Source organism: Dryobates pubescens, chromosome 18 (assembly GCF_014839835.1).
Source record: "Dryobates pubescens isolate bDryPub1 chromosome 18, bDryPub1.pri, whole genome shotgun sequence".
Lineage (NCBI taxonomy): Eukaryota > Metazoa > Chordata > Aves > Piciformes > Picidae > Dryobates > Dryobates pubescens.
Window position 1 is genome coordinate 3,258,921 of NC_071629.1, and position 23,214 is coordinate 3,282,134.

At 48.3% G+C, this 23,214-nt stretch overlaps 1 protein-coding gene across 1 annotated transcript in view; it reads left to right on the top strand.

The window, feature by feature from the left end:
• The window catches only part of BRWD3 (bromodomain and WD repeat domain containing 3), a 68,482-nt gene that overhangs the window by 15,584 nt on the left and 29,684 nt on the right, over positions 1–23,214 (top strand). Inside the window, exons 7-15 of the mRNA XM_054169379.1 lie at positions 7,062–7,222; positions 9,667–9,888; positions 12,779–12,879; positions 13,774–13,844; positions 14,704–14,804; positions 16,575–16,615; positions 20,660–20,764; positions 21,634–21,787; positions 22,452–22,586. Coding sequence (XP_054025354.1) covers positions 7,062–7,222; positions 9,667–9,888; positions 12,779–12,879; positions 13,774–13,844; positions 14,704–14,804; positions 16,575–16,615; positions 20,660–20,764; positions 21,634–21,787; positions 22,452–22,586 — 1,091 coding nt within the window. The remainder of the gene's footprint in view (positions 1–7,061; positions 7,223–9,666; positions 9,889–12,778; positions 12,880–13,773; positions 13,845–14,703; positions 14,805–16,574; positions 16,616–20,659; positions 20,765–21,633; positions 21,788–22,451; positions 22,587–23,214) is intronic.

Sequence of the window (23,214 nt, forward strand, 5' to 3'; positions counted from 1 at the left end):
TGATTTGGTTTTAGTGTTTTCTTGACAGCTGTTTTTTGAAGGCATGCAAAGGTCTGAGAATGGAACTGGGTCTTTCAGGGCCAGAAGGGAATTTCTGACAAGTATTGCTCCCTGAAGGAATCCAGCCCTCCCTCCTGGTGCCAGTTAGTGTGTATACAGATCCAAATAAGAAGTTGACTACACTGAAGCTGTGCAGAAGGCAGAGCTTTGGTTTTGGGATACCTTGTTGTGATTTCTGAGGTGGAGGTCACAAAACTTCAGAATTTGCACCCTGGATGCTTTGTACCTGGGGAGCAGTGAGAGCCACAGGTGCTGCAGTGTGTCTGTGCCTTGCTTCCAAGTACAAGGTGGTGAAGTATGCCCAACCTCGTTAATACATTGGTTTAATTGTGACTTCCTCTGCTCTGCTGGCTTAGATTTGGCTTAGACTGGATGTTAGGAAGAAGTTCTTCACCATGAGGGTGGTGAGGCACTGGAGCAGGTTGCCCAGGGAGGTGGTGGAAGCCTCATCCCTGGAGGTTTTAAGGCCAGGCTGGATGTGGCTGTGAGCAACCTGCTGCAGTGTGAGGTGTCCCTGCCCATGGCAGGGGGTTGGAACTGGCTGAGCCTTGAGGTCCCTTCCAATTCCAATTCTATGATTTAGAGGTTTCTGGAATTGCATGCTGAGGGAGTTGGGCTGAAGTAGCAGACACCCATAAGAGTGTGTGTTCCTGGGTGAGATGAAATGCTTGTGTCATTGCCTGGGTAGACTGGTTCTGCTTAGAGCTAGCAGCCAGAAGTGTTCTTAGATCACTTCCCTTCCACTGATAAGGATTTGAGCTGCCGCTGCCAGGGTGTTGTTCTGCAGTGAGAATGGGATTGCCCTCCCAGCTGGAGGAGTCCCTTGCTGCAGTGCTTTGCCTTTCCAGCTGCTTGGGATGGGACCTTGTGGTCTGTACTCCAAACCAAAAGGTCATGCACAGCCAAACTAGAGCAAGAAATCAGTGCTGACTTTTCCCAGCCTGTTTTTGCAGAGCTGGGAATCTTCTGGCTGGGAGAGTCTCCAAGAAAGTGCTGACCTGTGGAAGTTGTGCTCAGGAATGTATTGTTTGGCTGTTCAGTCTTGGGGATGTGTGGTGATCTGCTGGGGGAGGAGAGGGATGGAAAATGCTGCCTGACTTCTGCTGCTGACAGGGTGCCATGGCAAATACAGTGAGGATGGTCTGAGAGTACCTCTGCTATGAGGACAGGCTGAGGCAGCTGGGGATCTTCAGCCTGGAGAAGAGAAGACTCCAGGGGCACCTCAGAGCTGCCTTCCAGTGCCAGAAGGGATCCTACAGGAAGGCTGCAGAGGGACTTCCCATAAGGGTGTCTAGAAACAGCACAAAGGGGGAATGGTTTGAAGCTGAGGCAGAGCAGGGTTAGACTGGGAGCTGAGGAAGAAGCTCTTCAGTATGAGGGTACTGAGACTCTGGCACAGGCTGCCCAGGGAGGCTGTGGATGCCTCCTGCCTGGGAGTGTTGAAGGCTGGGTTGGATGAGGCCTCGAGCAGCCTACTTGAGAGATGTCCCTGCTGTGGCAGGGGGAGGTTGGAGTAGATGGTCTCTGAGGTCTTTTCCAGCCTGAGCCATTCTATGATTTTAGACTCGTTCCTTGCACATGTTACAGCAGTGCTATGTTTAGGACTCTTGGTGCTTTCCCAATTAGAAGGCTGAAGGATTGGTGCCTAGCTCAGCAGTGGGAGTTACTCACAACCAACTCACTCTGAAATACTACTTCCATTTTGCCTGAACTTCTTGCAGGCAACACGAAGCAGATGAGGAAGAAGGTGCTTTGCCTTCTGCAGCTGGTGGCTGGAGCTGCTCTGAGTATGGAAAGCTTTTTATGTTGGTAACTGTTGCTAGTGAAAATTTGGAACCAGGAGGTTCATGGCATAGTTTTGGGGAACCAGTTCAGCTGGATGGAAATTTGCAGTCAAGGTGATCCAGCTACCTTAGGCCTGCCAAGCAGCAGGGCCCTGATGAGGTTAGAACTCCATGGTGTTTCTCTGCTGTAAATGAGTTCCATGCGCTCAGCAGCTATGACATTTGGAACTCTTTGTTCTTTTGGTGCTTTTACTGGTCCTAGCTGGCTTTGTGGCCACACAGCCATTCTCTGATAAGCTATTTTGCATGTGTGAGCCAACTGTTTATTTTCCTGTGTTCTTATGAAATCCAGACTTGGGTTCCTTGGGCACGCTGTGAGTGGTACTCCCTCTGAGTGCTCTCTCTGGTGGTGGGGCCCCCAGCACGAGAAGGATGTGCAGAGAAGGGCCACAAAGATGACCAGAGGGCTGGAGCATCTCTCCTTTGAAGACAGGCTGAGAGAACTGGGGCTGTTCAGCCTGCAAAAGGGAAGGCTTCAGGGAGACCTTAGAGCTACATTTCAGTATCTGAAGGGGAGCTGCAGGAAGCCTGGGCAGGATCTGTTTAGAAAGGCTTGGAGCAATAGGATGAGGGGCAGTGGTTTGAAACTGGAGCAGGGGAGATTTAGGTTAGACATCAGGAGGAAGCTCTTCATGAGAATGGTGAAATACTTCAGAGACCAAGGGCTGTGAGAAGGAAATGCAAACATGCATGGATATTGCCACAGGTTACTCTCAGTTGGTACCAGAAGCTGATGCTTTGAGGAGGCACTTGTGTGCCTCTGGCAGCCAGGGCTTTCTCCAGTGTGCCTGTGCTGGTGCTGGGGTGTGAGCAGGATGCTCCTGCCACAGGCTGAGGGAGAGCAAGCCCATCTTTCCTCATGGCAGCACTGATGGCACCCAAGGGGCAGCCAGCTCAGCAGGAGGAGCTTCATCTGAGGAGGCATCCTCTGGTTGTGGACAAAACTGGATCACTTCTCTTACTGAGCAAGCTGGGTGTGCTGCCTCTCCTTACCAGGCAGCCTGGCTGTGCTGCCTCTCCTTACCAGGCAGCCTGGCTGTGCTGCCTCTCCTTACCAGGCTCCTGGCTGTGCTGCCTCTCCTTACCAGGCTGCTGGCTGTGCTGCCTCTCCTTACCAGGCAGCCTGGCTGTGCTGCCTCTCCTTACCAGGCAGCCTGGCTGTGCTGCCTTTTAATGTGAAATAGGAGCAGTGCAGCTTTGTAAGTTTTTCCTGGCAAGGCAGAGTGAGGGGGCAGGCTTGGCTGCTGTTGGCCCCACTATGGCATGAAGCACAGCAGCCAGGAGATAGGTTGCTAGAACTCTTTTTCAGGGCTACTAAGTTGCTAATTCTCTGTTTAGGAATTGTTTGTTTGTCGTGCATTCAGGCCTTAGGAGCACAATAGCTTCACTGTACTGAAGAAAGCAAACTGCACAGGGATTGATTTTTTTGGTCATGTGTGGGTAACTCCTTAGTTAGATCCTGGGTATTCATCTTCTCCCAGGAGAAGTGGAGTTGGGGATGGTTTTGTTTGGTGGGATGGTTCTACTTTGCAATTCCTTTGACAGCAAAGGTAGTTCATGAAGTGTGGGGAGACAGAAATCTCAGTCACAGCTTTGGATGTAGATTTAATGGGTTTTATTTATTTTGCTGAACATTCTGGAGTGAGGATCAGCTAAGTTGAATACTTGCTAGTTTTCAGTGGCAAGAGGCTGTTGCTTTGCTAGAGGTGACATTTCTCATGGCATGACAATGCCTCTGTGTTTCTCTGGAACTGGGGATCAATCCTCTCAAGGGTTAAGGCTGGGCTGGATGCTGAACAACTGACAGACACTCTCTATTAACCCCTCTCCCTTCCCAAGGGGGAAAGAAAGAGAATAATGGACAGAGGCTTATGAATTGGAGAAGAAAACTAAAACTACTTTAATGACAATAATACTAAACTCTATACAAAGAGCTGCAAGGTCCTGATGGCAGCTGCACCACTGCCACCACGGATGCTGCTGCAGGAGTCCCAGGCTGGACTCAGCAGCAGGTGGGAACCAGATTCAGGAGCAGGATTCTGGAACTATGTTCAGGACCTCGTGGCTCAGGATCAGAGGCAAAACAAACACAGTCCTCCTTGGGCACTGAAGAGAAGAGGCTTGTCCCTGGTAACCCCTCAGCTTTGTACTGAGTATGACAGAATGGAATCCTTTACTCTAGGGTCACCTGAGCTGGCTGCTCCTCACTGTAGCTGCAATCCTTGACTCTGTAGCTCCAAGACAGTACACAAGATGTAGCAGTGACCTTGGTCTGCCCCCCAGTCCTTGGTACTGACTCTAACCAGCAGCAGCATCACTGCTAGCAGCAGCCTGTGAAAACAGGCCAGGAACTCCAGACAGTGCCAGCACTGGGAAGAGACCGAGCTGGAGAGGGAAAGCCCTGAGCAGAACCAGCTCAGCTCTAACTCAAGGCAGGACAATTTCATACCTGTGCTTCTTATCTTGTAATTCTCCATGGGAGCTGGAGGAGTCTTGTCCCTGTTGTGCAAACAGGGACATAGCAAAACTGAAGTGATGTTCACTTCCTCTGAAGCTGAGCTGAGTCTGGGACTCGACTCTTCAGGTCAGCTACCGAGTGCCAAGGGGGTGTGACTTAGGTGCCTGACTATTTGTTACACCTTTTAATACTTTATTCCTGCAGTTACAACAAAGAGCAGTGGCCAACCTTCAGAAGCATTGTGTGGGAACACTGTAGTGCTGAGAGGGTGGTGGGATTGTGGGGAATATTTGGGGGGGCTTGGACGAGGTGATCTCCAGAGGTCCCTTCCAGCTCCTGTCCTCCTGGTCTTGTGCAATGCAAGCAGAACTTCTAGATTCCCCTGCATGGTGCTTGGTATGTGCAAAATGAATAAATAAAGCAGTATGTGCAAAGCCATTTGAAAGGGTTTAAAGCAGATACTCTGTCAGTGTGTGTTTAAATGATTGAAGCATTGAAAGGCACAGCAGAGTTACAGCAGAGTCCAGTGGAGGCTAAAAGGATGCTGACAGGACAGGAACATCTCTCTGGCAAGGAAAGGCTGACACCTGGGGCTGTTTAGCCCAGAGAAAAGCAGCAGGAGAGGGGATCTGATCTATGTGGAGTGGGAGGGTGAGAAGATGGGGCTAGACTCTTTTCAGTGGGGCCCAGCAACAGGAGAAGAGGCAGCAAGCACAAACTGGAACCCAGGAGCTTCTGTCTAAACATGAGGAGAAAATCCTTTGCCATGAGGGTGCCAGAGCCCTGGCCCAGGCTGCCCAGAGAGGTTGTGCAGTGTGCTTCTCTGGAGAGATTCCAAATCTGCCTGGACAGTGTGATCCTGGACACCCTGCTGTGGGTGACCCTGCTTTAAGCAGGGGGGCTTGGACTAAACATTCCCCAGAAGTCCCTTCCATCCTTACCAGCCTGGAGTTCTATAATTAACATATTGCCCAATGAGTACAGCTCTCTGTTGGCATGACAGTGGCCACAGGGTGGGGGAAAGGGGTCTGTGGTATTGATCAGAACTTAGCTTTTATGCTGACATACTTAAATAGTAAATAAAATCATGTGGAGGCAAACCTGATGCTGCCTCTGTGCAGCATTTCTCACCGTGGGGGTCTTGTGCCCTCCTGTAAGAGGTGGGGAAAAGGAGTTGCAGATGAAACCTTTCCTTAGCTGGAGGAGACAGCTTCATGTAGCAGTTTCTGTACAGTATCAGATCGCAACTGAACAGTAGGGAGGAAAGAAATTCATGTGATTCAGTGTGTTTTGCTTTTTCTTAGTGCTGCTGAGTGTGTGCTTTTACATGACAAAGGAATGGTGACTGAAGATGAGGTCAGGCTGGGAGCCTGATGGCTTTTGCAAGCAGCTACACCTTTGCAACTTCCCCCCCACCCCAGTACATGATGTTTCAGTTGCCCTGAGTGATTAAAACCAGTCCCAGTTTCAGAGCATCAAACAAAGCACCTTCATGGAAAGCTGGAAACAATTTCTTTTCCTTGCCCCTTTATCTCCCTGCTGCATATAAATACTTCAGTCTCCTAAATTTACCCAAGTGTGTTATGGGATAGCAATGCTCTAGAATCACAGAGTTATTAAGGTTGGGAAAGACCTTTAAGACTGAGTCCAACCCTAATTCAACTTCCATGACCACTAAACCATATCCTGAAGCACCACATCTACAGCTTCTCAGACACCTCCAGGGCTGGTGACTCCACCACCTCCCTGGGCAGCCTGTTCCAACTCCTCACCATTCTCTCAGTCCAATTTAAACCTCCCCTGGCACATTTCCTCTCATCCTGTCACTAGTTACTTGGGAGAAGAAACCAACACCAGCCTTGCTCCAACCTCCTGTCAGGTAGCTGTAGAGAGAAGCAAGATCTCCCCTCAGCCTTCTCTTCTCCAGACTAAACAACCCCAGCTCCCTCGGTCTCTCCTCCTGTGATGCCCTCCACACCCCTCCCAGCCTCGCTGCCCTTCTCTGGACACACTCCAGCACCTCAATGTCTTTCCTGTCCTGTGGTGCTCAGAACTGAACCCAGTACTCAAGGGGTGGTCTCACCAGTGCCAAGTACAGGGGCACAATCACTTCCCTACTCCTGCTGGACACATTGGTTTTGATGCAGGTCAGGATGCCATTGGCCTTCTTGGCCACCTGGGCACACTGCTGGCTCCTGGTCATCCTGTTGTCCAGCAGCACCTGCAGATCCTTTTCCACCAGGCAGCTTTCCAGCCACCAGCGCTGACCTTTCAGTGCTGGGTCAAAGGTTGGACTGGATGGTCTCAAAGGTCTGTTCCAACCAAATATGTATTCTGTGAGATTCTAGGAGTGAATCCCAGTAAGCAGATCTGTTGGCTGCTGCTGAACTCAACACTTGGAGTAACTTGTCATTGTGATGAGAAGTCTTTGTTTTACTTCAATTTGTGTCCAGCAGGCAGGGGTAGTGTGGTAGGTATTGAAGGGCATCCCCAGGAGTGAACTTTCTCTTTCACAAGACCATGCAGAATGATTTGGTAAGGTGGAAGAGGCTCAGCTTGATGGGTTGTGATAAGAGAGCTGTTCCCAAGCACAATCTTTGATTTAATATTTGTTTATTTTGAGTTCTGGGGAAAAAAACCTTCTTGTCTTCATTTTCCTCTTCTTTTGTTCCTTTTTTTTTTTTGTGTGTCTCTGCCAGTAAATATAATCTCTGCCAGGCAATTAACTGGATGTGGACGTTTCAGCCACTTGTTCCCAACATCCACCTACCAACACATGAAGATGCACAAGAGGATTTTGGGCCACCTCTCCTCCGTTTATTGTATAGCCTTCGATCGCAGCGGGAGGAGGATTTTTACAGTAAGTGTGCATCCAGGTGGGGCTGTTCTTGGGCAATGGATTCCCTTGCTGTGATTCCTTTCTCTCTCGAGTCCTGCAGCAGCCTCCCAGGCGCTGACTGAGGAGCAGACATGGCTTCCAGATAAGAGGAAGGGCGGTGTGTGGAGAGCTCCTCTCTCGCTCTGCTCATTTGCGCTTGGCGTTTCCAAGCTGCTCGCAGCTCCAGCAGACCGAAACTTCTGCAGCTCTTTTGCTTCCCCACCTTTGACAGCAGCCCTGTTCCAGCCCACAGCTTGCAAACCTCACTTGGAACACGTGCTTGATTTGCTTTATTTATCATCTTTCCTCCTGAATGGCACCTGTGGTACTGTGGGGTTTGGAATTCATTTGGGTGCTGCTTGCCGGGCAGATCTCAACACCTCCTTTCAAATTGCATTTTACCTTTGGTAACCTTGGAAATGCTGGCAAGCCTTGCCTTGCATCTCACTGACAACTCGATGATGAGCAGAAAATCTCATTACTTCATCTGCAGCTTACTTCCCTACTAAATTTACTTCCTAGAAAAGTGAATCTGTGAATGTTAGTGGAAGTTTCTCTCCAGCCCGTATTGCTGTTCAGTGTCCTGTGCTGCTTGTTCTTGTGCAGCTTCAAAGCTGAACAGTCTCAGTTCTTTCAGGCTAAGAATGCACCTTCTAGCTGGTAATGTTAAGCCCTGGATTGTTTTGTCTTTGCCTTCTGCTCTTGTCACTAAAAAGCTTGGAAGCAGGTTACCTGGCAGGCTGATTGTTGTCTGTTTGTATCCTTGATAGCTTTTCCCCTCATTATAAACTGGTCAAACAGCAATTACTGGTGTTGTTAATGCTGATTGCTCTGGGTCATAGTGAGGACCTTTCCATTGCTGTTTACACCAGAAAGAAATCTTTCTCCTCTGCAGTTAGTGTGAAGAGCTGGAAGTGTTTTGTGTTTGAAGGTAGCTGCAGTGAATAAAATGTCCTTTCAAGTCAAAGGGTGTTGCTGTTGCAGTTAGTTTTGTTGTCTTAGGCTCATGAACACAGAGTGGCAATCCTAGTTGCTAGGAGGAGGAGTTTTTGTAGTATCTGAGTAGTGGAAAGGTCCAAAAGCTTTGGTCAATATTGGGATTGAGGATGAAATTAACCTCACAGCTGCTCCTATAGGTTCAAGTATTTTACAGTGATATGAATTGGATATGATTTGAGTCGTGTCCTGTGCTGGGCTCAAATCTCACTGACACAGCTTTTTGGCAGCACAGTCTCTGTCTTTGATTGGTCCAATGTTCTCCTAACAGAAATTGAACCTCCTTGTGCAGCTGCCTCTCAGCTCCAGGAGGCTCTGAGATGCCTCAGATGCTTAAATGCTCTTTTTCCTTAGAGCTTAAGTCTTGGGATTACTCCGATTCTATGACTGCCTTGATGTGGCCTACACAACTGAATGTGTTTTGCTAGTAGGTAATGAAATGCTTTATCTGCTTAAATTTACCTTAATTATTACTGAACTGTGCCAAGAAGGAGTCGTATGGGCAGCACTAATGAGATTTTAGTATGAAACAGAAGGCAGTGGCTTCTGTTCTGGCCTCACAGGATGCTTCCCAGCCTCCAAGGGTTGAGCCTTTGTGGCATCCCATAGAATCAGTAAGGTTGGAAAAGACCTCAAAGGTCATCAAGTCCAGCCTGTCACCCAAGACCTCATGACTACTAAACCATGGCACCAAGTGCCACATCCAATCCCTTTTTGAACACCTCCAGGGATGGTGACTCCACCACCTCCCTGGGCAGCACACTCCAAGGGCTAACAACTCTCTCTGTGAAGAAATTTCTGCTCACCTTGAGCCTAAACTTCCCCTGGCACAGCTTGAGGCTGTGTCCTCTTGTTCTGGTGCTGGTTGCCTGGGAGAAGAGACCAACCCCCACCTGGCTACAACCTCCCTTCAGGTAGTTGTAGAGAGCAATAAGGTGTCCCCTGAGCCTCCTCTTCTCCAGGTTAAGCAACCCCAGCTCCCTCAGCCTCTCCTCACAGGGCTGTGCTCCAGACCTCTCCCCAGCCTCGCTGCCCTTCTCTGAACATGTTCAAGAGTCTCAATGTCCTTAAATTGAGAGCCCAGAACTGGACACAGGACTCAAGGTGTGGCCTAACCAGTGCTGAGTACAGGGCACAATGACTTCCCTGCTTCTGCTGGCCACACTCTTCCTGATGCAGGAGGCCAGGATGCTATTGGCCTTCTTGGCCACCTGGGCACACTGCTGGCTCATGTTCAACTGCTGTCAGTCAGTACCCCCAGGTCCCTTTCTGTCTGTCTGCCCTCCAGCCACTCTGTGCCCAGCCTGCACGGGGCCGTGCAGGTTGTTCTCCTGGCAGGTCGACGCCGCGCCGCTGCTTCAGCCGCTTGTCCGCAGCGCAAGCAAACTGATTCCCTGTCCCCTTTGGACATGTTTTTTGTGTGGCATTAGGGGTCAGATGATTGTTTGGTCAAAATCTGGGCTACAGATGACGGGCGGCTGCTGTCGACGCTGCGAGGGCACTCGGCTGAGATCTCCGACATGGCTGTGAACTACGAGAACACGCTGCTCGCGGCGGGCAGCTGCGACAAAGTCGTCCGGGTGTGGTGTCTGCGGACCTGTGCCCCGGTGGCAGTGCTGCAGGGCCACTCGGCTTCCATTACTTCCATACAGGTAAAAGACAACGTGGGCTTGGTTTGGGCTTTTTGGTTTACTTTGTTTTGTTTTCCCCCTAACCCTTTGGGTTCAAATGATAATAAGAGAAAAAGTCTTTTGATCACCGGCAGTGTAGGTTTGTCCCGACTGAAGGGTGTTGCTTCCTGACAGTTCTCTCCTGTCTGAGGCCAGCTGCTGCCTGAGGTGATAGAATAGAATAGAATAGAATAGAATAGAATAGAATAGAATAGAATAGAATAGAATAGAATAGAATAGAATAGACCAGGTTGGAAGAGACCTTCAAGATCATCACAGCCAACTTATCAACCAATCCAACACCACCTAAACAACTAACCCATGGCACCAAGCACCCCAGCAAGTCTCCTCCTGAACACCTCCAATGACTCCACCACCTCCCCAGCCAGCCCATTCCAATAGGCAATCACTCTCTCTGTGTAGAACTTCTTCCTAACATCCAGCCTGAAGCTCCCCTGGCACAGCTTGAGACTGTGTCCTCTTGTTCTGGTGCTGGCTGCCTGGGAGAAGAGACCGACCTCCACCGGTCTACAACCTCCCTTAAGGTAGTTGTAGAGAGCTGTAAGGTCACCCCTGAGTCTCCTCCAGGCTAATCAACCCCAGCTCCCTCAGCCTTTCCTCATCGGGTTTGTGATGATCCTGCTTCTTCCAGCTACCTTTCACTCTGTAGTCCCATTGCTGCTCCCTTAGGTCTAGCAAATACATGGTGGTGTGGGTTGAAGTTCCCCCCCAGCATTAACTGCGCCAGACCAACTCGGTTAGGAGCAAATGGAAGCTGCACTTACAAGCACAAACTACACTCCACAATGGAATGCAATGAATATGTACAAAAATATACAGTATTTACAATATTATACAGATATTTACAGTGAGCAAACAACACAAAAAGCCCCCTGGTCAGAGACCAGGGAAGCTGTTCCACTGCCTGCCTCTCCCCCTGTCCCACAAGAGAGAAAGGAGCAGAGAGAAAGCAGTGGGTTAGACTTAACTAAACAATGCAGCCAAGGTCAGCTGGCAAGCAGATAAGTCTCTCCCAAGTGAAGCAAGCAGAGAGATCAGAAAAGAAGAAGGAATTGTTTAGGTGCAGCCTGTTTTATGGCAGACACTCCTCCAGTGATTTTGTTTAGAAGAATCTTTAGTTTTACTTTTTACATCCCATAGTGATTTAGTTATATTTTTCTACTTTTCTGCTCAAAATCTGTGACTAAATTTTAAAGGCATAGCCTAAAACCACCACACATGGTCACCAACACTATCAGGCTGAGCCAGGGGCACAAGGCTGGCACCTTTGGTGGTAGCTATTGCACAGTCCTCTATCCATAGGTAATATTTGTTTGCCTGAAGAGTGCTGTCAGTTAAAATTCCTTTCTCCACGTTTCTCATTTCCTCCTTCTCTTAGCCTTATGGGAAGGAGCTGTTCTGCTCTACAGAGGGTTTTGGACTAGATAACTTTTGGAGGTCCCTTCCAACCCAGACCACCTTGGATTCTGTGGTCAGGGTGTTGTAGTCTGCGTACATGCCGCCACAGCAGAGCATAGTGTTTGCAGAGCATCTCTGCTTGTGCCCATGCAATTCCAGTTGCAATCCAGTGAACAATAGCGGAGCAGGAAGAAATAAAAAGACTAAACTGCCAGCACTGAGCTCTCTAGTGGAGGCACAGTCGGTAATGAGGAGCGATTTGCAGTTCATTTGCCTTCAAAAAACCCCACAACTGCCAGGCAGAAACCTCCAGCAAAACAAAATTCCAGGATAAAAGAGACAATCTCTGCAGTTTGGCAGGTTTGGGACGTAGAGGGGAGAGTGAGTGGGGATGTTTGGTTCAGAATCCCTCTCTTCTGGATGTGTACTGCCTTTGGTTCTTCACGGTCAGCTCCAATACGCCAGCAGTCCCTGGGGGTCCCATTTCTCCCCCTTCAGCCAAGTTTTGTCCGATTTCAGCTACATTGCAAGTTGCTCACTTTAAGGTGACCGTTTTGGTAACGTATCTTCCAGCCTGGTTGTGTGCTTTGCATACTCTTTGTTTACATGCTTACACGTTACTGACAAGTGTTTGTAAAGCTCTGGTGATGTAGAAAACAATCAGTTATGGCCTTTTGAGGGAACAATACTTATCCCTTAATCAAATACCAGGTAGCCAGAGGATTACAGGCCTTGCTGCAGTTGGGAAATTTAAATGAGAGACTTTAGGATGAAAACATTTCCTGCTCCTTGGAGGGGCAGAGGAGAGGTTCAAGGAGAACCATGGAATCAGAGAGTGGTCTGGGTTGAAAGGCACCTCCAGAGGTCATCCAGTCCAATCCCCTCTGCAGTCAGCAGGGGCACCCTCATCTAGATCAGGTTGCTCAAGAGCGTTTGGAGCCTGACCTTGAATATCTCCAGGGATAGGGTCTCAACTACCTCCCTGAGCAACCTCTTCCAGTGTTCTATCACCTTCATGGTAAAGAACTTGTTCCTAACGTCCAATCTAATCTAAGAGGCTGTGAGGCTTCCGCTGTGCTGTGATTCTTCACTGGGCTTGGATGCAGGAATTATTTTTGTCTGGTAGCATGTTTGATCCAGTTCAAGCCTAGGAAGAAGTATTTCCTCATCTTGTTGCCCATTAAAATAGTCCAGGCTCGTTTCATTCTCCAATTTACTTAATTCTGTGTGCTAGAGACAAAAGCCTTGCCAGCCAAAAGCTCTTTCCCATCCCTCAGCTTTATTTTCCGGGCAGTTCCAATCCCGTGCTCCTCCCTGGCGCTGCTCTCTGTCCTCCCAGGGAGCAAACTCCTGTGTTTGGGGAAAAGCTTCTTGTCCAGGGCCATTGACAGGTTTGCAGCACGTAAGGGCAGAAAGAAATGAGCTTTTGTTTAACTTACAACTTTATTTTTAGTTCTCTCCAGCAAGGAAAGGAACAACGAGATACCTCACTTCTACTGGTGCTGATGGAACAATCTGTTTCTGGCAGTGGCACGCGAACACCATGAAATTCAAGTAAGCCTGTCTGGATCATTCTAATGATCTGCAATAAAGGACAAATTTATTTTGAGGTTTGGTGTGGGGAAGAAGAGCAGTGAGATAATTCAATGAGGACCTGTTCTTTCTTCAAGGAGCAAGTTTCTTGGGATGTGCTCTCCCATGCGTGAGTGTGTGAGGCAGGCAGCACTTAGAATCAATAAGGTTGGAAAAGACCTCAGAGAAGTCCAACCTGTTACCTAATACCTAACACCTCCTGACAGCTAAACCATGGCTCCAAGTGCCATGTCCAACCTTTTTTTGAACACCTCCAGGGAGGGGGTCTCCACCACCTCCCTGGGCAGCACATTCCAATGGCAAATTACTCTTTCTGGGAAGAAATTTCTCCCAGCATCCAGCCTGAACCTCCCCTGGCACAGCTTGAGACTGTGTCCTCTTGTTCTGGTGCTGGGTGCCTGGGAGAAGAGACCAACCCCCAGCTGGCTACAACCTCCCTTCAGGTAGCTGTAGAGAGCAAGAAGGTCTCCCCTGAGCCTCCTCTTCTCCAGGCTAAGCAACCCCAGCTCCCTCAGCCTCTCCTCCCAGGGCTGTGCTCCAGACCCCTCCCCAGCCTCGTTGCCCTTCTCTGGACACATTCAAGAGTCTCAATGTCCTTCTTCAATTGAGGGACCTAGAACTGGACACAATACTCAAGGTGTGGCCTAACCAGTGCTGAGTACAGGGGCAGAATGACTTCCCTGCTCCTGCTGGCCACACTCTTCCTGCTCCAGGCCAGGATGCCATTGGAATTCCAGCCCAGAGGGGAGGCAGAGATCAGGGCTGTTCTTCCTAGATTTCCTAGATTTCACTATTTTGTTGAATAACATTGGAAGAAAGTAATGGAAAGTGAAAATGTTGTGTTTTTCCACATAGGGATCGCCCTGTAAAGTTTGCAGAGAGGTCTAGGCCTGGTGTTCAGATATCTTGTTCATCATTCAGTTCTGGTACGTATGCACTGAGCATCTATTTCCACCCCCCCTGCCATGGGAAGGGGTAACTCTTGCTAGACCAGGGTTGCTCAAGGCCCCATCCAACCTGGCTTTGAACACTTCCAGGCTTGCAGCCTCCAGAACTTCTCTGGGAAAGCTGTTCCAGTGCCTCACCACCCTCCAGAGGAAGAATTTCTTCCTCATGTCTAATCTAAATTGATCTTCTTCCAGTTTGAAGCACCTCTCATCCTGTCACTACCTGCCTTTGTGAGAAGTCCCTCTCCAGCCCTTCTGTAGGCTCCCTTCAAACACTGGAAGGCTGCTGTAAGGTCTTCATGGAGTGTTCTCTTCTCCAGGCTGAACAACCCCAACTCTCAACTCTCTCAGCCTGTGATTAATGGAGAGTTGCTCCATCCCTCTGATCATCTTGGTGGCTCTCCTCCACTGGTTTCATGCCCTTCCTGTGCATTTCAGATGTACTGAAATACTTTTCTTTGATATGTACAGTGAGAATATGAAACTATTCCCCATCTGCTTTCCCAGCTAGGCTGATGGAGAGCACTGTGGTAATTGCTGAGGGAAAGCTGAACAGTCTGTTGGATGAATGTTGGAACTTGCAATATCCCTTTGGTCAGAAAGGTTTGCAGCTGGGATATATCGTAGAGCTCATAGTTGTGCTGATAAAGACTGAGGAAATGCAGCTCAGAGCAGAAGCTGGCAGAGCTAGCTGCTTTGTTCAGCATGTGTCTTTTATCTACATTGCAATGTTCTGTTTCAAACTCTACTTTGCTGCGCTGCCCAGAAAGCAGTAATTAAATGAAGTGTTGTTCTTTGGCCTGGCCTTGCTTCTCACAGAAAACACTGTCTCCCTTAGGTGGCATGTTCATTGCAACAGGTAGCACTGACCATGTGATAAGAATTTATTATTTGGGCTCAGAGTCTCCAGAGAAGATGGCAGAGTTAGAATCTCACACGGTAAGAGACAAGGCAGAAAGCCAATCCCTTCCTTCTTTTCTTTCTTCCCCCCCCCCCCCCCCCCGCTCTACCTTATTTCAACAGCTTGGGTTTTGTACATCCTGCTTGACTTATTTTCTGTATTTGGACTTGAGCTGGCTCTCAACCCTGTGGTATTTAAATGCCTGAAAATTTGTGGTATGTTTATTTTTATACTCCTCAGTGGCAGGAGATGTGTGCAAAATATGTTTTATGTATTTTATCCCCCAAGGAAATGGAGGGACTGGATGATTTTCTCATATTCCTGAAGGCAGCCTGTGTTGGAAGGAGGCATTCAAAGAGTTTCCATGCACAATGTCATTTTTCCTCTGAAATTCAGTGTTGAGTGTTTAACTTTAGCTATGGCCACAAATCCCCCTAGGAAGAAAAACCCAAGCTAATTCTGGGTTGGGAGTGTGCAGTCCAGCTTTGGCTCACCCTGCTGATTTCATTTAGAGCATAAAGGATGCCTAAAAGCTGCTTTACTCAGGTAATGCAGAAGGGTTCTCACAAGCACTCAAACCATTTTAACTGCATACATGATGGCTTTCAATGTCAGTTTTCCAGTTTGAGTCTTGAGAGCATTGATTAAACCCATTAAATCCCTCAGTTTTAATGCAACCCCATATAAAGTCACCCAGTAGCAAATCTTTCTTCATCTCTTAGTTGTTCCTGAGAGCAGGTGATGATTGCATTGTTTAGTATGTGCGTGGCAAACAATCCATCAGACAGGCAAGCTTGTAGCAAGCCTGGCAGGGCTGTCACTTCTGTGGAGCTTGGAGCATTTATCTCTGAACCTTAATAGCCTGGCTGCCCACCTTAACAAGGTTTTATGGATTCAAGTGGAGGTCTAAATTGATTCACTGAACTTCAGTGGGAGTCGTGGCTCTCACATTTAAGTCTCAGAGCTCCAAGCCAGCAGATCTAACAAGCATCCTGCTCCTAGCAGTTCAGGTTGGGAAGAAACTGTAATTCCTTTAATTTTTGAAAGTCTGCTGCTCTTAATCCCACAGACTGCTCTCAGCCTGCCCCTGAAAACCATCCCCAGTTGGACTCCTGGTTATCAGGAGCTGAGAGACCTCAGTGGGAGTTGACAGCAAATGCATGCAGCCAGCACAAGTATTTAACAAAACAAAGGCAGGGAAACCCACCTCTAAACCACAGCATTTGTTTCTCAACAATTTGATGGTGGAAATAAAGCCAAGGCCTGCATTTTTCTGGGATGAAATATTTCTGTGTGCTTCAATGGTTAGGTCTAAAAACAGCAAACCTACTGGGATCACTTGTTTGGTTAAGTTCTTTCTCTGTCTCGTGGAGTGCTGCACTACCAGGCTTTGGGAGCTCCTGGGCTTCCTTACTCCTAACTCTGTGGAGTCTGAGAGGTGCAGCTTTTCCCAGGCAGAGCTTAGCCTGGGGTGTGCATAGTCCTGTGACACTGTGCTCAGGCAAGAACAGAGCTGCTGCAGCTGCTTCTTCCTTCATGTCAAAATGTTACAGAAACTGAGTCAGAAACCATTCAGTGTCTGAGCCTCTCTGCACTTTTCTAGTTGAGTTTTCAATACAATATGTCTGGGGAGCTTCTCACTTCAACTGTGACTTTTCTGTTCTTGAATTTGTATGATAATATGTTGTAGGAGGTGTTGGGAAGATGCAAACTGCTCAACAGGAGCTCACCATTAAGATCTTTTTGGATGAGTGTTTCAGCTTACAAATCATTCACTACTATTTTTTCTCTTCCTCCCTCCTATTTAGGACAAAGTGGTTGCAGTCCAGTTCTGTAACAATGGTGACAGGTGAGTGGCTGTCCTGGGCTTTTGACATCAGAAGTATGGGGTTTGATTTTCCAAAGAACTTCTCAGAGCAAATCTGGTGCAACAGGGCCCAAATGGGCTCTGCTTAATCTCAGACAAATTGTTTAGAGTACATTGCAAGATGTGTGTCCTATCCTTGAACTTGGACTTGCTGTGCTCTGCTGTAACAAAACCATTCTGTAACTGCTTTTGCTTTGTTGTGGGGGGTATGGTTTGGTTTGGGGGGGGGGTTTGCTTTGTTTTCTTGGGGGGGGTTGAGCTAATTGTCCCCCTGTACTGAGCAATGGTGGGGCCACACAGGTTGAGTATCAGGTTCAGTTTTGGGGCCCTCACTTGGAGCTTTTCACAAGGAATTGGATGTTTTATGCAATAACTTTGTGGTGTCTCCTTGCAACCCACTATCTTTAGTCCTCACTGAGTCACCAGTACATGGGAGCAGCTTAACATTACCAAGTGTGATATTAGATGGGCTAATCTCCACATTTTCTGGAGCAAAGGCTGTGGGATGTTGTGTTCCTTGGTGACTAATGATGAACCACAGGGCATACTTTCACCAGCTGCCGGTCCTGGGTATATAGAATCATAGAATCAATAAGGTAAAAAGACCTCAAAGATCATCAAGTCCAACCTGTCACCCAAAACCTCCTGACTGCTAAAGTGTGGCTTCAAGATATGGGACAGTTACTCTATACACACACATCTCATGGTGGGAGACTTCATAGTGGCTTTTCAGTACTTGAAAAAGACCTGTAAGAAAGATGGAGACAAACTTTTTAGCAGGGCCTGCTGTGACAGGAGAAGGGTGATGGTTTTAAACTAAAAGAGGAGGAATTTGTTATGCTGAGGGTGGTTGAGAGACTTGCTCAGGTTACCCAGAGAGGCAGAAGCCCCATTCTGGTTGTACTCCAGGTGAGAGTGGATGAGGTTCTGAACAACCTGATTTAGTTGCAGATGTCCCTGCTGACTACAGAGGGGTTGGATTAGATGACATTTAAAGCTCCTTTCCAACCCAAACCGTTTCATGGTCCTTTTGACCTTGCAGTCCACAGTTACTGCCCCCTGTTTAGAAGCAGTTACATAGGTGCAGTTGTAAGACCTGTGGGTCTTGATGATCACTTCATTGGTCCACTTTTTCATCTGTAGTGCTCTACTTCTCTCTGACATCATAGCTGGCAAATCTGTGCATTTCTAGGCCAATATATGAATTTCCCAGCTAATTAGTTTAGATGATAAGAGTAATCCTGTGCCTTTCAGATTTATGAAGCAAATCATTGCAACCTGCAGAGCTGTCAGTTTTTAGAGCTGTGCTAAGTCAGGCTGCTGCTGCTTATATAGCAATTAAAGTCAGGGTGCTCATGATGGAATGTACAAAGGTGCCTGTGTGTCCAACTGCTGCAGCCTGGCTGTGCTGGAGGGTGATGTAACAGGCTTTGATGAGTGATCAACATCAGAACCTGACTGTGCTTTTGGCATCTTTTGCTCATATTCCTTGTTGTGCTTGGCAGGAGGTTTAGGGATGTGGGCAAGCAGGAGCCTTCCAGCAAAACTAGCTTTGCTGGTAGAACTGCACCTGTACTCAGAGATGCTTGTGTGAAGTGATGGGGGAAGGTACTGGTGTCATTGTATCATGGAATCGTAGAATGGCTCAGGCTGGAAGGGTCCTCAGACATCATCTGGTCCAACCCTCCCACCATGAGCAGGGATGCCTCTCAACTAGACTCAGCTGCTCAAGGCCTTATCCAGCCTGGCCTTAAACACCTCCAGGGAGGAGGCAGCCACAACCTCCCTGTGCAGCCTATTCCAGAGTCTCACCAGCCTCGTACTGAAGGGCTTCTTCCCAAGATCCAGTCTAACCCTGCTCTCCCTCAGCTTCAAACCATTCCCCCATGGCGTGTCTCTAGACACCCTTAGGAAAAGTCCCTCTGCAGCCTTCCTGTAGGATCCCTTCAGGTATTGGAAGGCAGCTCTGAGGTCCCCCTGGAGTCTTCTCTTCTCCAGGCTGAAAAACCCCAGCTCCCTCAGCCTATCCTCACAGCAGAGGTGCTCCTTGGATCCTCTGGTACTAATGTTGTCCTCACAGGGTGTGGGAGAAGAGTTTCTCCCTGCAGGTATGAGGTCAGGTAGGATGCAATTGTCACTGACTCCAAGGGTGCCTTCAATGGAAAATGGGTGACTTCCTTTTCATTTTTAATACAAAGAAGAAAAAAGAAAATAAATGGCACAAGCATCATGGTGAAAACATTGAGATCAGAGAAGCTGAAAAGGTGGAAGAAGGGCTTACTAAAATCAAATGGCAGAGGCTTGCCTTTTCACAGCCAGGCAGGGTATAAATGGAATCTACTTTTAAAGACGTTGGCTGGCCTGGGCAAATTCGTTACTTGAGGGGAGCTTCCTCAAAAATTCTCAGCAAAGAGGGTTTCAGTGACAGCCCAAGCCTGATGGCTGAGCAGCCCAAGCCTGATGGCTGGGCAGCCCAAGCTGGATACTTGATTTGATTTAAATAAGGAGGACTTGAATAAGAAGGAGACTAGTGCTCAGCTTCCTAGGCGGAGCTACCTGCTTGTCTTCAACTTGGGTATTTCCCTTCTCTGTCTGCACCCTCACCCTCAGCTAATGTATTATAATTTATGCTAGACTCCTGGCATGCAGCTTTGCTGCCACCACGAACTGCTCAAGAGATTTGCTGATGTCATTAAAAAAGGGAATGTGCAGCTTGGATGAATTACGACATTGAAGTCAGGCCAAGGCCATCTGCTAGCTGTAGCCAAATGTAATTAATGTGGTGGGGTAGAAACTCTTTTGTCCCCTGCAATATCTGATAGGAAAATTGTAACCTCACTGTCTTTTAATTACATTCTCCAGATCAGAGAGACACAAACAATACAGAGAATAAGTGCTGAAAGCAAGCAAGAAAGAAGCAAGATTCAATACATTCTAGCTTCTGTGCTGGGTGTGCTCCTGGCTCCTGAGCGGTTTGGAGCTGCCTGTTTCCTGTGCAAGTGGTTTTGTGGCTATTTTATGAGCTGTTAAACACACCCATGAGTGGGCATACACAGAGTGAGACAAGGATTTAGACACAAGTCTGTGTTTCCAGCTCTGTGGATGCTTGTGTACATCTGCTTGTTTGGTGCAGAGTAACATTCAAGTGAGTGCTTGTAGTGACCTTTCCTAAGGTGAATGACAATCCCCTGCCAAGTTCCTAAATGCTCTTGCCACAGGAATTAGCAGGCCCACACTGCTGGTGAGGATGTTTATTCCCATACACAATTATCATATTACATAGCTATAGGATGAGGGAGGTGATTCTCCCTCTCTGTTCTGCTCTTGTGAGATCCCCACCTCCAATACTGCATCTGGTTCTGGTGTCCCCAGCATGAGAAGGACACAGAGCTGTTGGGGTGAGTCCAGGGAAGAGCCACAACGATGATCCATTGCCTGGAGCACCTCTGCTATGAGGACAGGCTGATGGAGCTGGGGTTGTTCAGCCCAGAGAAGACTCTGGAGAGACCTTAGAGCTGCCTTACAATTCCTGAAGGGATCCTACAGGAAGGCTGCAGAGGAGCTTTTCATGAGTGTCCTTGTTTACAGACATGAGCTACTCAGAAAGTTACCTGAACCTCAAGCCACCACATTGAGGGTGTCTAAAGATAGGACAAGGGGGAATGGTTTGAAGCTGAGGGAAAGCAAGGTTAGGCTGGAGCTTAGGAAGGAGTTCTTCAGTACGAGGGAGGTGAGAGTCTGGAATAGGCTGCACAGGGAGGTTGTGGCTGCCTCTTCTGTGGGGGGTGTTCAAGGCCAGGCTGGATGAGGCCTTGAATAGCTGAGGCCCTGGGTGGGGGAGAGGTTGGAGCAGATGATCTCTGAGGTCCTTTCCAAAAAAGACAAGAAAACTGCACAGCAAAACTACTGAATCACTATAAAGTAAGATCCTGAGATGGGCAGGTGGGTATTAAACCAAAAGCAGTGGTCCCTTTTGCTTCTTTGGAATCTCATGCTTGCTTGGTTGTTCTTTTTTTTCCTTTTCAGCTTAAGATTTGTCAGTGGAAGCAGAGATGGAACAGCAAGAATATGGCACTATCATCAGCAAGACTGGAAGAGTGTGGTCCTGGATATGGCTACTAAAATGACCGGGTAAAGCAAAGAGAAACACAACTCACAGAATCACACACTGAATTCCAGCGTGGTGGGGGCTGGAAGGGATCTCTGGGGATCATCTAGTCCAGTGTTGCACCACCCTCATGGGGCAGAACTGGTTCCTAACATCCAATCTAAATCTCTTCTGATTTCAAACCATTGCCCCTTGTCCTGTCCCAGCAGGTCTTTGCAAACAGTCCCTCTGCAGCCTTCTTGTAGCCCCCTTCAGGTACTGGAAAGCTGCTATTAGGTCTCCCTGGAGCCTTTTCTTCTCCAGGCTGAACAGCCCCAGCTCCCTCAGCCTGTCCTTGTAGCAGAGCTGCTCCAGCCCCCTGATCAAATTCGTGGCCCTCCTCTGGACCCCCTCCAGCAGGTCCCTGGTTCTGCATGTAATGTTAGCTGACAAAGTAAGGTTTGGGTTTGTTCAGCAGGTAATTTCTTATTCTAGAGTTTACTCATGTTGAAAAATGCCTTGTAGGAAAAGAAATGAATAGAACTGAATAGAAAGGACTGGGGTAGATCAGGATGATCACTCAAGAACAGAAGAGAAATTTGTTTTCTTTAAGGAAATAAAGCTCTATAAATCTTAGTGGCACTGGGTATTTCCTGTGTCTGATTTCACCATCCTTCATTCCCCTGCCTCTAATTTTTCCATCCTTCATTCCCCTGCCTCTGATTTTTCCATCCTTCATTCCCCTGCCTCTGATTTTTCCATCCTTCATTCCCCTGCCTCATTCTCCTGCCTTAGCCAGAAGCCACAGTGGTGGCAGCCATGCTCTCCCTAATTCCATACTGAATTAGCACTGTTAAATGTTTCCATGTGCAGTTACTGATCTATTTCTTCTTCAAATTACCAATTTCTTCAGAAACAACACAGCATCTGGGGAGGACAAGGTGACTAAACTGAAGGTTACCATGGTGGCTTGGGATAGATACGATGCCACTGTCATCACCGCAGTCAACAATTTCCTTCTCAAAGTGTGGAACTCATCTACAGGGCAGCTTCTGCATAGCTTATCTGTGAGTAAAATCATCCCAAATGCTTATAGTGCAGTTCTGAAGTTGATCTGAGGCTCAACTGCATCATCCTTCCCTGTGAGGAGGAGTGTTTGGTCCTGAAGTGTGCCACCTGGCCTGTGCGTGGTATCTGTCACAGGGAAAGGAGCTGAGGACTGAAACGCTGCTAACCCCTGGTGTGCTGGCTGAGGAGCCACCAGATTAGAGGGTTGCAGCTGTCCTTGCTGCTGGTTCCTGTTTCATCCCTATCAGTCTCCATGCCACCTGTGCTGAGCTGCAGTCCAAGGCACACATGAAGGGGACTATGATAGTGCCTCTGACAGAAAGCTTGACTGGGTGCAGTTCTAGCCTAAGATCCAGGAAGTTCATAAAATCATGGAATGGTTTGGATTGGAAGGCACCTCCAGAGGTCATCCAGTCCAGCCCCCTCTGCACTCAGCAGGGGCATCCTCAGCTAAATCAGGTTGCTCAGAGCCCTATCAAGCTTTACCTTGAACACCTCCAGGGATGGGGCCCCAACCACCTCCCTGGGCAACCTGTTCCAGTGCTCCACCACCCTGTGGTGGCTGACTGCCTGAACTGAGATGTCCTCACACTAAATCCTAGCGTGTTTGGAAGTACTCCATGGAGAGACACTACTTTGTTTTTCACCCTGCTCTCATTGCAGGGCCATGATGATGAAGTGTTTGTTCTGGAGGCCCATCCCTTTGACCAGAGGATTGTCCTCTCGGCCGGGCACGATGGGAATATTTTTGTCTGGGACATAGACAAAGGAACGAAGATCCGCAACTACTTCAACATGGTAAGAATGACCAGGGAAGGACTGGGGGTTTGAGCATGAGCACAAAGCAGATTTCATTCTGTACCTACTGTGGCCAGTGTTGAAACAGGGCTGGGGGAAACCTCTATGTATCAAAAACAAAGCTCCACGCTCTTCAGTAAGCGGTGCCCGAGTCTGGGCCTGCACATCCCAAGTGCAGCAGCAAGTCTTTCCTGGGCTCTGTTACCTCTGAATATTGTTCTTGTGTGTGGGCATGATTATACCATGGAATCCCAGGGTCCCAGCATGGTGGGTATTGGAAAGGACCTCTGGAGATAGAATAGAATCGAATCAGCCAGTCCAACCACCCTGCTAGAACAGAGTCGCCCCCAGTGGGTTGCTCAGGGCTGCAGTGTTCAGGCAAGTTTGGAGTTTCTCCAGAGGAGGAATCTTCACAAGCTCTCTCTCTCTGGGCAGCCTGGGCCAGGGCTCTGGCACCCTCACAGGGAAGGAGTTTTTCCTCATATTCAAATGGAACCTCCTGTGCTCCAGTTTGTGCTCATTGCCCCTGATCCTGTCACTGGACACCACCATGAAGAGTGACCCCATCCACTTGCCCTCCACTCTTCAGATATTGTAAAGCATTGAACAGATCCCCTCTGAGTTCAGC